The 13936-nt window shown below is 42.7% G+C and overlaps 1 protein-coding gene across 1 annotated transcript in view; it reads left to right on the top strand.

The window, feature by feature from the left end:
* MSRA (methionine sulfoxide reductase A) overlaps positions 1–9394 on the top strand; it is a 301880-nt gene extending 292486 nt beyond the window's left edge. The window contains exon 6 of the mRNA XM_061990033.1: positions 8604–9394. Coding sequence (XP_061846017.1) covers positions 8604–8768 — 165 coding nt within the window. The 3' untranslated portion in view covers positions 8769–9394. The remainder of the gene's footprint in view (positions 1–8603) is intronic.
* The last annotated feature ends 4542 nt before the right edge of the window (positions 9395–13936 follow it).

The raw sequence follows: 13936 nt of genomic DNA, 5'->3' as shown, positions 1-13936 counted from the left end.
AAAATAGAATTGCAGATTTTATTTCACTGTCAATTCCATTTACTACAATTTAGGAAAAATTCAATGTTCATCTTTTCCCATTGTTAGAAAGTACAAAGAAGTCTGTCTGTGTAAATCTGCCACTTCAACTGGAACAGTTGATTGTTGTGGGCAAAGAGCAAGTATGCTCAGATGCAAAATAGTAGGAAATATCAGACTAACTGCAGTCCTGATCCTTTCTAGGCTCCGTGAGCATAACCACTTGAGGCCTCAGATATGTTAATAACCAGGCTATTGGCCAACTGTGATGTACTTTGGCAGATCTGATTTATATCCAAGCCCAGCAATTCTTTCCCCTCTGGCAGGAATGAGTGACCAAACAGCCTTCTTCAAGCTAAGTATTTAAAAGAAAAGCATTTCAGAGAACACAGATCTTCAAACCAATGGAACAAACTATATATACACATGCAACTTTCCCCTAAGGCTCATGAAGCTGTGTCTCTAGCTAGGTTCAGTTTACTCAATTCAGATGACGTGCTCTGTTGTGTGTGTGTTCTGCCAATAGGCAAAAGCTCTGAGAAAGTCCATTTTGCTGTTTTGTAGATGAGAGTCAAGATTCTTCAGTTTAGAAAATGCTCTGCCATCTTTTGTGTTTCTATTGTATTTCCCTCTTATCTGTATTTTCCCTGTGCTGCACTGGAGGACTACACTCATATGAACAATTCCAGCAGGCCCATGTAACAGCATTTCTCCTCTTTGATCAGGTTATGTGTAGTCTCTATAGGATGTTTATGTTTTTCCTATCACAGCAAAGACCAAAGCAAGCTGTAAAGTCAATGGATTTCACCATTTCTGCTCTTAGATCCATATGCCCACATTAGGAAGGATGCAAAATTTATAGGAGTGTAACTTGAGCATTCCCAATTTCAATCTTGCCCTATTTGTGAGAGGCATAAAGTGAGTTCTGAGCTTCTCTGCAAGGATATTAATAATACTTGGAAGGTATATAGCACTCCAAAACCCCATGCAAGCATTAGCTAATTATGTCATACTCCAAAGCCCTGTGCAAAACATTAGCTAATCAATTCTTGCAGCACCTATCAAATATGTCAGTATCATTGAATTCACTGTGCAGAGAGGTAATTGGAAAGAGGATAATGTGCATATCTGGTGCCAGTCTATGCTGCTGTCCACTGTGGCATGTGGGGTTAGACTTCAGCACTTGCCAGCTACTGCTTCCACTTTTGCTTGGCAGGACCCTTCTTCCCATCCTGCTCACTGTGGATAAACACATGATTTCCAAAAGAAGGTCACCTACATGGATGAAAATGCAGATTTTACCAGCTAGACATGATTTTGGCCCATTCCAGGGCTTTGTACAGGTCACTGGCATCAATTAGTTTGGAAAAGCCAACATCAGTAAGTGACATGGAGAAGACTGGAACCAGCATTCAAACCGAAGTTTTACATTTTCAAGTTGAGTGTTTACCAGTGAGGTGTTCCAACCAACTGAAGACAGTACAAAGGAAACAATTTAAAATACTATACCACTGAGATGTAATACTGCAGAGCAGGCTATCTTGCAGGAAAGGAGAGATATACCCACATGATACTTAGCAAATGAAGGAGAGAAGAAGGCTTGCTTTCTTAACTGCACATTCTTGAAGACTCATGCTGCTCACTGTTTTAGTTTGTCTGGATTAAGTGAGCATGTATTGCAGAATTTCTGCTCCCAAGCCTGTCAGCAACTAATCCACAAACTTGGCAAAGTTTTTTCCCGTTAAAAATATCCCTGTAATAATGTATCTAGGATGTGTTCATACTCTTATCCTACAGAGGATTGAGTCTGTGCCACTAATTCCTGCAGACCTTTTCCTGAAATAGTGCATCTCCCTAAATCTTAGTGCTTTTGGAAACAGAGCTGACTTCCAGTATTGCTGCTGATAGTATGAAATTTTGAGTAGCTAGTGTAATAAAGGAGTAGCCCTAGAGATCTTAAATAGGGACTCCCTGCTGGAGGTCTCAGTGTTGTGAGATTACATGCCTTACAGTTTTACATCAAGGATGATTGATGATAGAGAAGCACAAGCTGTCATTGGTGTCAAGATACTCTGCTGCATTTTCAACATCAGTTTTACAGGGGTTGTTAGACATATAGTAGCTTTGTGTAACTTGCTGAGACATGAGGCGAACTGTATATTGCAGCAACCTGAGTACAAGCTGTAAGTTGCTTTTAAAGTGCATATTGAATCAAACACAAGATGATGCTTTTTTACTAGAAGCCACAAAATGCTTGAAACCAATTAATACTCCACTGCTTTACTAATGCTGCTGCTCAGAAAATTAAATGGTTTCGTTTAAGAAAACCAATGTAAAAGCTTTCTTTTTTAGATCAAAATTATAAGTAGGTTCAATCCCGTCTTGAAATTTCCATGAACGATGAACCATGAACCATGAACCACATATTAAAGTGTCAATGGCTTCTAGGCTGTTCCTTCAAGTGTTTGGAGGTACAAAGGAATTGTGCTTTTTCTGGCCAATTCATTCCAAAATCTCAAGGCACTTTACAAGTATTAGCTACTTCCATCTGAGTAAAATCAAGGAGCCAAACATCTTGTATCTGTTGTTGTAATGCTGTAATGTCCAATGATTAAATATTTTGACATACTTTGGCTCAATGTAGTCAGCTGACTACAAAAAGGTGAAGCAGCAATTGCTGTCAATTCAGAGGGCAGTAGCAAATCAAAGTGCAGAAGTATCGTGTGGTAAATACAGTTGCTTGGGAGTTAGAAAAGAGCAACTTTCTGTGGTTACACTGGTTTGGTTTATTCCTTGGCAGCCTACCATGCAGTATGTCTAGCTGAGGACAGCATTTCATTTCACCTGGCATAACTGAAATGCATTGCTGCCACTGGAAAAAAAAACCAACATTTCAATAACATGCAGACTTTGCTGTGTCCTAGTAACGCAGTGCATGGCCTCCAAGTTAAGAAGTGAGAACATCTGTAAGATGATAACATCTCTCTAAATTATACAATTATGGAATAATTTCAGTTTGAAAAGACCTTTAAGATCATCGAGTCCACCCCCTCCTCTCACAGTGCCAAGCCCAGCACTTACACATGTCCCTCAGCACCTCAGCTACACGGCTTTGCAATAGCTCCAGGGATGGGGACTCCACCAGCTCCCTGGGCAGCCTGGGACAGGGGCTGACAACCCTCTCAGGGAAAAAGTTCTTCCTCAGCTCCAATCTAAACCTCCCCTGACACAACTTGGTGCCATTTCATCTTGTCTTACCATTCATTACTTGGAGAAGACACCAACTCCCACCTTGCTACAGCCTCCTGTCAAGGAGTTGCAGAGAGTGAGAATGTCTTCCGTCAAGCTCCGCTTCTCCAGGCTGAACACCGCCAGGGCCCTCAGCCCCTCTCCAGCACACTTGTGCTCCAGCCCCTTCCCCAGCTCCGCTGCCCGGCTCTGGACACGCTGCGGCCCCTCAGTGTCCCTCTGGCAGTGAGGGGCCCAACACTGAACACAGCACTCGAGCTGCGGCCTCACCAGGGCCCAGCACAGGGGACGGCCACTGCCCTGGGCCTGCTGCCACACCACTGCTCATACAAGCCAGGGGGCCACTGGCCTTCTTGCCCACCTGGGCACGCTGCTGCCTCATCTTCAGCCGCTGGCACCAACCCCCCCAGGCCCTTTCCCTGCGGGCAGCTTTCCAGCCCCTCTGCCCCAGCCTAGAGCATTGCCTGGGGTTGCTGTGGCACAAGGGCAGGAGCCAGCCCTTGGCCTTGTTAAACCTCATCCCATTGCCCTGGGCCCATCGGTCCAGCCTGGCCAGGGCCCTCTGAAGAGCCTTCCTGCCCTCACACACATCTATGCTCCTGCACTGCTTTGTGTAATCTGCAGACTGACTGAGGGTGTCCTTGATCCCTCAGTCATTGATAAAAGACATTAAATAGAATCGGCCTCAGCACTGAACCCTGGGGAACACCACTAGTGACCAGCCAACAACTGAATTTAACTCCATTCACTAAGGACATCCCTTGAGATCTTTCTAAATGCATTTGCACTCCATGGGATCTTCTTGCTACAGCACAGGTGGGACTGGTAGCACTGATTTAAACAGCAGGCAGTTGGATAACTAACTGATGCAGTTCAAATGGAAAAAAAAAATGTTTGATTTGCTGCAACCTGTTGTGGTTCCAAGACTGTGTGTCCAAAATCATGTCTTTACTGACAGTGATGTTTGTGCCAGTTGCTGGTCCTGTTCATGCAGTGTTCACATCTATAGCACTGACTATTTAATGGCCCAATGTCTGTTGTGCAAATGCTCCAAGTGCCTCAGTGCACACCTCCACTCTTGGTACCACCAGAGGAAAAATTGTTTCTTTTCAGTATATTCTGTGCAAGTCCAAATATAGATGCAAATCTGCATCCAAAATAATTGCTCCAGTTCACTAATTCACTAACATATTTTCTGTTGGATAGCTAGGCATTTTAGGAATCACTTCTGGAAAAAAGCATCTTCAAAGGTTGTGCTGCCCATGAAGGACCTGGTACAAGTAATATCATAGTAAAAAGTTACATAATTCCTCATATCTTTGTTCACAGCTGAGGAATTTGAGGGTATCCCACACCAGATTGTGGTTACGGTTTTGAGGAGCTGTCTCAATTTCAAGCTATAGCAGAAGAAGTTCAGAGCAAATCACTGAAATGAACAGTGGCAGGTCACTGCAACGAGGTGGTGGTTGCCTTCAAGTATGAAAAGACCTTAAACTGGAAATTGCTTGCACACTGGCATCATGGGCAAACTGTGATTTAAATTACAGGGATGAAAAGTGAGCTGCTTCTGTGCTTAACATTTCTCCAAGATGATCCAGCAGAATTACAGACAAGTTAGATCTGATATTTTATGCTGCAGATTGTTTGAGTTATCAGAAGCTAGTAGACACACACAGAATACAGTGATTCAAAGAAGAGTTGATGGAACTTTACAGAGGAAACTCATGTCTTGCAAACACCATATAAGTTTTGTGAAGAGAGCGGGTACATAAAAGGAAGCCAGGCACTGCGGAATAAGAGGAAAGTTTCTCTTCTGACTGAATAACTGGTTATAGATAGGAAATAAATGATACAAGTAACTGGGCAGTTTTCACACTGAAGGGAGATTACTCATCACTTGTCTTGGGAACCTGCACAGTTCAATATACTCAAAAAAGGGCTGGAAAAGAGAGGCAGACAATAGTGATGTGCCAAAATCTGCTGATGGTATACAGTTATTCCAGGTGAGCAAAAATAGACATGCCTACAAAAAGTTGCAGAAGAATCTGACAATATCAAATTTCTAGGCAATAAAATAGCTGCTGAAATTCCATGACGATAAAAGTCAAGTGCAGACACAATGAAAGGGTTTAAATTAGCCCGCGAAAGAGGTCCTGGCGTCATTGCAGATGGTTCTTTGAAAATGTCTGCGCAGTGCTCAGCAGAGGTCAGAAAGGCAAGTGGAATGCTAAGAATTGCTGGGAAAGAGATGGAGAATAAAAGAGAAAATGTAAGTACACCACTGAATACATCTGTGGTGATCTTGAATAGAGAGCAATTCCAGTTACCCCGTCTCAATGTAGCAGTAAAATAGAACTTGAGAAGATGCAGAAAAGGGTGAGAAGGCTGACCTGGGTTATGAAGTGAAATCTGTGAAGTAAGCCTGTGAAACTTGCTGAAGAAATGAATGAGCAGGATTAAGGCAGAGGTATAAAATCACAATCACAATGGAGAGAGTGAATAAGGAATTATTTTTTGCAGCAGAGCATTTAATGACATGGACAGGTGAGAAACTTAAAGCAAATGACAGGAATAAACTTCCACATGCTAAAATAAAATAGGAAACTCATCAAACGCAAAATCTGTTTCATGCTGAAAGTGTGGCTTGTTTAAAAATGTAGTAGTGTTGAGGTTCCCAATGCTGACTTCAACATGTTCTTGCTCCAGCACCTATCCCAGTATATGAGTGACTGTGTCCCCTCTGCCCTCTACAGATGCCTGAGATTTGGGTTCTGCTTTGGTTCAGCCTCTCACCAGTAGTTTTTTGTGGCTAGATTATTGTAAATCATAAAATTATAATCTCTTGAACTAATTCTCTTCAAATTGCAATGGAATATTGAAGGTAAAAAGACCCAATAGTACCTTAAAAATTTACTGCACTGAGTAAAAGGTTCAAAGGGTTAATGAGACTCTCCCTAATTTAGTCCATCCCATTTCTGCATGCAGAGGCTGCAATAGCCCTTTTGACTGCAGTGTGGTAATGAGAAGTCATGTTGGATGGCTCAGGAATTTTGAGACAGCGAGGGATAGAAAGTCTGCTAGAACAGGATTATCATCAAATTATATCTGTCTCGATGGCAGGAAATCAATCAAGAGTGGGCTGATTTACACCTGCCGGAGCCAGCACATCATGAACTTCATCATCTTTCCCAGTGATGTTTTCATCTTTGCATCGACACAGTCAGTGCAAGACAAATATTTTCCTGTTTAAAATCAAAACATTCAAGGTAGCATTTGGCGGAGTGTTGGAGCCTGGAGTTCCTGCTGATTCTGACAACAGTGCTGGTATCTTTTGCTAATGACCAAAGTGCAATATAATGAGTTATCTTAGGCTTCTGCTTTTTTCAGTGTGCAGTGTTTTAATAGTCTGTTAGTAATTCTGAAAGGGATAAATGATGTTTATGCCCTCTTGTGGTATGTCATTGAACAGAATGGATTTTCTAACTGACAAAATTAGGCCAGTGATGGAAAAGTCCCAGGTAAAAATCTGTAACAAATATTGTTTTGCACAGTGGAAAAATATCTATCCCTCCAACAGAATCGTCATGACTCAGTTAAGGGGTGGAAGCTAATTTTATATGCATTTACAGCAGCAAGTAAATGACTAATGCCGACGATGACAGTTTGTGCCATCTTTCTGGAGTGAAGATAATTTAAAATGTACTTTTCTTTGCTAGAAATGTTAAAAAGTAAGTTAAATACTGCTTTCTAAAACAGTTGTGTTGACACTTCTTCCTGTTACTTGTTGCTGATGTGTTGTCATACATACCTGCACACTTTTTATCTTCACTCGTACATCCACAGGTAAATAATTTGATACCCCTGGGGACAAAGCCTGTCCTATGGATGAAAAATACTGGTCATTTTACGTGGGGCAAGATTCCTGTGAAACCTGGCTTTTATTCTGCCATGTTCAAATACAACAAATTAACTGGTTGACATCTTCCTAACCTGCACTGAGAGTTTATATGTAGGGTTGGGAACCCAGAGCCTCCCCATACAGGTCAGTCGTGGATTTTGTATCAATCTTATTACTTCATTCCTGATTGAAAAGTGAAAACAGCAAAATGTATCCTCCAGACGGTGAAACTATCAGAATAAATCAGACTATGGCTCTACAAAGTCCAGCAACTGATGTCAGATGGTGGGCAGTAATTAGCTGTGCTGAGGCAGGATCTAGGAAACCCTATTGTAGGAAATTTGAAGTCTTTTTGGTCCCAAATAATCACCTATTAAGTGTTTGTGAATGCTGAGATGAAACTTTATTTCCATTACGTGTCATCTTTATCTCTGCCCAGCCACCAAGTATGTAGAAGACTATTGTAAAGGGGAAGGGAATGCTTTCCTTTCTATATCCATGATGAGTAGAAGACCAATAGTGGGTTTCAGTGAAAGTAGTGGACTTAACTGGACTAGGCTTTAGAAGCAGCTGCCTAACTGGATGGTAAATATTGGGCTGGCCTCTTTGAGGGAACTGGAGGATCTCCATCTCCCAAGATCTTTCAAAAGCAGTTCAACAAGTGTTTACTGGGAGTAAGGTGGCTCTCATTTGTTGTATCTTCCTTTCTGGAGTTTCAAATTCACTTAGGGGATGTCAGAAAGAAATGAAAGTCTATTTTAAAACACACACACACATTCCTTCTTCTTTTCCTGCAAAGTGATTATTGCACCTGGTCCTTGTATTGGCAGATCTTTCAGAAATTAGTCATAATTTGCCTAAAAAGTACTTTTCTGGTCATGATGGATCTGTGTGATTTTTTTAAGAATGGATTTGCAGTGACTCTGTGAAGAGAGACCAAATTTCTCAATGACATTAGTGGGGCTAAAATTTCACCCAGAAATTTTTCTTGGCATAAGGACATTTTGGGTGGATAGCACATCTCAAAGCTGAGGCACCTGCCAGATGAAGTTCTTGGACACTGCAAGGCAGCTGGCTGGGCTTGATCAAAGTGTGCTTTGCTGCCTTTCACATTTGTTTTCTACTTTCCTTGATGGCAACATATCCCTGCCTAATGTGGTTAATAAAGAAGAGACAATGAATGCATGGCCACAGCAAATTAAACAAATGAGCTATTAAAATAGGAGGGTGCACTAACACCAACATCTACTTTGGTGCCCACAACATCTCCTAGCGAAATAACATGAGAGCAAGGAAAGAAGGGCTTGCAGGGATGTGCTACAAATGTGGTCCAAGTGCTGAGAGACATCTGTGGCTCCTGCTGAGAGAAAACCTAATGTCATTCATCAGCAGAGAAGCCAGCAAACCACTAATGGCTTTCCATCACATTTCTTGACAGGTATTGACGGAAGGCGGTTTTGGTCCCATCACAACAGAAATCCGGGAGGCTCCAGAGTTTTATTACGCTGAAGATTACCATCAGCAGTACCTCAGTAAGAACCCTGGTGGATACTGTGGCCTCGGAGGAACGGGGCTTTCCTGCCCCATTGGGATCAAGAAATAGCCTGTGCTTTACTTTGTTTTAGGGAGCTTGAAAAGAAACCGATGACAGTTAAGTGTTACAGTATGCCTGCAGCATCAGCACATAAAGATTTGGGAACCTGGTGGGGCACCTTGCAGTAATCTGAGCAATTTCCCATTCACAGACACAAAAAGCCAAAGCAGAGGCAGAAATTGTGCCTGTTGGCAAATGCAGCTTCTTGCTCTGTGCAGCTCACAGGGTTTCTTTTCAATCTCTTAAAATGGAGAGAAAAGAAACTTCTAAAAGTTTGGCTTGAAATGTTGTTAAAAAGATGAAAAAGTGGTTGCACCTACTAACTGCTTTGCGTAGCTAATGCCTTCAGACATGTTTAATTCCTTGGGTTAATGAATTGGCTTGTGCTATTTGACTTCTGGAGACATGGTTGGGCTCATCTTGACTATCCCAACCCTGTAATTTGATGTCTTTGAGAACAGTGAATTTATAAGATCAGTAATTCTCTCGCAATTCCGTTTTCAGAGCAATGTCTAATATAACCTGTAGTGTCTATTTTCTGAAACAATTTTAGTAAGAAAAAGTAAAAACTGTAACGTGGAACTTTGTGGCAGTTCCCAAAAGTCTATAAATGCAAAAAAGAAAAAAAATTTGTTTCCTGCACTGCAATAAATTACAAAACATAAAAAGAAAAGAAAAAAAAAAAACTAGTCTGTGGTGTGTTCCATGGCTCTGAGTATAAATCTGGGCAGATCTAAAAAAAAGTATCAAATGTTATAAAGGGATGCAGCCTGCTAATTAAACACCAGGGCTTTAAAATCTGTATTATTGTGCATGACAGTACAGAGGAGTAGAATTCATATTGGCCACACTGTAACATAATTATTCCTATGATTAATTATTTGTACTTCACTAGCTTTTGGAGCCCCCACCAAGGACAGAGCTCATTATGGCAGGTGCTGTGCAAATCTCACGTTGGGCAGTCTCCACCCCACTGTGTGTACAGTCAAAGTAACAGGGCAGCCAGAATGAGGCAAAATAAATTGTCATTTTATTGATGGGATTCTCAGAGAGGAGACTAAAAGCTACAGCCAAAGGACACAGGGGATGCAGAGGTTATCCTATATGGACACAGGATCCTCTGGATTATACACATGCTATGGAGTACCATAGGACAAATAGTTTCAGTAGGACAGACAGGTATGGGTTTGTCCCAGCTCGTAGGAACCTACCTTGAGATGTCAGTTTTGGGAAGCAGAGCACTGCAGTGGGTTTTGTGTGGCCAGGTTTTGGTAGTGGGGTCTACGGGGGTGACTTCTTTAAGCAAAGAGCTGCTGGAAACTAGCCCTTTATCTAATTGACAGATTGGAGAAGGGGAAGAAGTTGCTGCACAGAGACAAAACTGCATCAGCAGCAGAACAGAGTGAGAATGTGAGTGACTGAAAATCTGCATCAGCTAGTCAGTCTTTGGGCTTGTAAATGCACTTCTGAAGTCCCGCCTGCTGTATCCAAAGACAGGCAATAAGTCCATACCAGATAAAGTAGCACCTGATCTTCCCTTTCTCCCTAGCTGATGCTGAGCTCATTCTAGTCTCAAAAGCCAGAGGAAACCTGTCCTTTTAGCAGATTTATAGCTCAGGCAAGCTTAAGAGGAACTACCTCTGGCAGGATTGCCATGTTCAGGTCTTTCTGGAGATGTCCCAAAATGTGCCCACATCACACTCCAGGTTTCCAGTTGCTGTGGTAACTGATCGCCCATCCTTAACGTGTTGTGCCACTGAATTGTTCTAGAGCTCAGCGTCAAGTAAACCAACACTTCCATCTAATTTCCTGGGCATGAGATGATATAAAAGCAAAGAAGAGAGGAAAAGAAAGTCTGACTTTCATCCTATGCATTTTTAACCTCTGCATAATTCAGATCTCAGTGGGATAACTCCTGATTTGCTCCAGTGCACACCGCAAAACATTTCATATGATGAATCATTCAGGTGCTCATAAAGTGTTGCTTGGTTCCCTTCTGTCCTTTCTCCTTCTCCCCTGCTACTCCCTATTGTTTTGAAACAACGTGGAAACTCTTCTGTCCTTCATATAGCCAGGCTCAAAACTGAAGTTGGCTGAGCGGTTTTTAATAAAAATATTTATTATTAAAAAGGGAATTAAAAATATATAAAAATAATACTATAATAGAAACTTGATGGAAATAATGAGTCAGTTTAGAAATCAGCATAGATGGGTCCACTGATGCTAAAATTGGTCCACATCAAAAGTTGCCACCACAGTATTAATCATGGAGTTGTAGGGTAGAATTTTGGCCTTGATTCCTTGCAGTTGCTGTTGAAGCTACAAACAGTATCAAGCATCTAATCATAAAGGTGAACTGCCAAAGACTCAGGCTCATGGATTAGTTTCTTGAGCTGGATTTGGTCTTGTAAGCCACCCTTGCTCATGAGGAGGAAGGGAGTGGCTGCCTTGACATCTTTGATAGTCTACTTTTGGTTTGCAATTTGCCCTGCCACAGAGCTACCTCTTTCTTCTGTGAACATAGACTCCATCTAAGTGGTGAAGAGGAAATTAATTCAGTTTCAGCACTTCTCAGAATCAAAGATGAAAGCTGATGCAGAACCAACATCTAAGGTCTTTGGGGAGAAGAAAATCACAGAATGGTAGGGATTAGAAGGACCCTCTAAAGATCACCTAGTCCAAACATCCTTCTCAAGCAGGTCTACCTAGATCAAGTCACTCAGGAACACATCCAGGTAGGTTTGGAAACCTCCCCAGAAGGAGCCTCCACACCCTCCTTGGGCAGCCTGTGCCAGGGCTCCCTCACCCTCAAAGTAAAGAAGTCTTTCCTTAAGTTAAGTAGCACTTCCTCTATTCCAGCTTGTGCCCTTTATCCTGACACTGGACACTCCAGAAAAATGTGTCACTCCATCCTCTTGACATTTACTTTTCAAATACTTTTAAGTATTAATGAGGTCCCCTCTCAGTCTCATCTTCTCCAGACTGAACAGTCCCAGATCCTGCAGCCTTTCCTCATATGGAAGATACTCCAGTCCCCTGATCATCTTGGTAGCCCTACACTGGCCTCTCTCCAGCAGTTCCCTGTCTCTCTTGAGCTGGGGAGCCCAGAACTGGATATAGGACTCCAGATGTTGCCTCATCAGTGAAGACCAAGGCAAAGAAGGCATTCAGTAGTTCTGACTTCTCTGCATCTTGTGTCACCAGGACACCCATCTTGTTCATCAGTGGGTTCACATTCTCCCTAATTTTCCTTTTGCTGCTGATGTATTTGAAAAAGCCCTTCTTGTTTTCCTTTACTTCCTTTGCCAGGTTTAATTCCAAAAGGGCTTTGGCCTTCCTGGTTTCATCCCTGCATACTCTGTAGATGTTCCTATACTCTTCCCAAGCAACCAGGCCCTTTTTTCCACCTCACATAAATATCTTTCTGCTTTAGTAGTTCCAGTAGTTCTTTTTTCATCCATGCAAGCCTCTTGCCTCTTTTTCTTGATTTTCTCCTTGTGAGAACACACTGATCCTGGGCTTGGAGGAAGTAGTACTTGAAGATCGACCAGCTTTCTTGGGCACTACTGCCATCAAGAATCCTGTCCCATAAGATTCTTCCAAGCAAGTCTTTGAAGAGGCCAAAGTTAGCTCTCCTGAAGTCCAAGGTGACAACCTGGCTTGGTGTCCTGCTTCATCCACAGAGGATCTTGAACTCCACCATCTCATGGTTACTGCAGCCAAAGTTGCCTCCAACCTTCAAATCCCCAACCAGACCCTTCTTATTTGTCAGCACAAGATCCAGCAGCACACCTGGTGAACACATTGGTTCCTCAATCATTTGTGACAGGAAGTTTTCATCAGCATTCTGTAGGAGCCTCCTGGACTGTGCATTCTTGGCTGATTGACTTTGCCAGCAAATATCAGGGTGGTTGAAGCTCCCATCAGGACCAGGGACTGTGAGACAGCTCTCAGTTGTTTGTAGAAGGCCTCATCCATTCCTCTTCCCTATCAGGTGGCCTATAGTAAACTCCCACAATAGTATCACCCCTTAACTTTCACCCATAAAGATTCAACCCACTCCTCATCCCCACTCAGACTCAATACACTCTAGTTGCTCTCTCACATAGAGAGCAACCTCCTTGCCTCCTTTGCCTGTCTTTCCTAAATAGCACATAGCCATTCATGGCTGTGCTCCCGTCATGGGAGCTGTCCCACCATGTCTCTGTAACTGCAATGAAGTTACAGCCCTGCATCTGCACCCACATCTCCAGTTCCTCCTGCTTATTCTCCAGGCTGCATGTGTTGATGTAGAGGCAACATAGGGACAACTCAAGCACACAGGTTTCCCTGGATGGATGCAAGAGGATGATCCCTCATTTGACACTCAGGACACTCCGCCTCCTGCATCTCATCTTGGTGTGAGGCTGAGGAGCCCTCATCATTGCATTTGCTGCCCTGACCCATCTCCCTGTTGGATGGGATGGCACATGCTTTCACATTTTGCTCCCCGTCCTTCAAGTCCTTCAGTTTAAAGCCCTCTAAAGTTGGCCAACCTGTTCCCAAAGATTCCCATGCCCTTGTGAGACAGATGTACTCCATCCTGCCCTATCAGATTACAATCATCAAAAAAAGTCTTGCTGTCATAAAAAAAATGAAAGCTTCTTGTAAGCACCAAGCCAGGAGTTAACTCCCATGATTTTTCTGTTATTGACTGACCCCTTTCCTCTGGTAGGCAGGATGGATGAGAAGATAACTTGGGCCTCCCTACCCTTCAAAATGGTTCAAGATCCAAAATGAGCCACAACACCCAACTTGTGATGCCCACTGTTGCAGTACCCTGTGAAAGTCAGCCCAGGATACAGACAAGAATTTCACTGCTGCCTTATCCCTATCACAGCTAAAGCAAATCCCAGACCTCTTGGAAAAAAAAAACCTCTTTCCCTTGCTTTAAGGGAAGGGAAATAGCAGCCAACTGTGATGTGAGGTGGCAGCAAATGGGTTGTGTGATGTTATGTCATTGTTGCCCAGCAAAGATATTTGTTGTCCTTGATGAGAACCTGTTACAAGGAAGATGCACTGAGACATCTGCAGAAGCGTCAGTGCTCTGAATGTTATAGAAGGGTTTTGGTCCAAGACTGGGTTTGAAGTGCTGTTTTTTGTTGGCTTTTGTTTAACTTCTTTGATCAGCAGCAGCA

This window comes from Colius striatus, chromosome 2, assembly GCF_028858725.1.
Source record: "Colius striatus isolate bColStr4 chromosome 2, bColStr4.1.hap1, whole genome shotgun sequence".
NCBI classification, from domain to species: Eukaryota; Metazoa; Chordata; class Aves; order Coliiformes; family Coliidae; genus Colius; species Colius striatus.
This window is presented reverse-complemented; position numbering and strand designations above follow the sequence as displayed.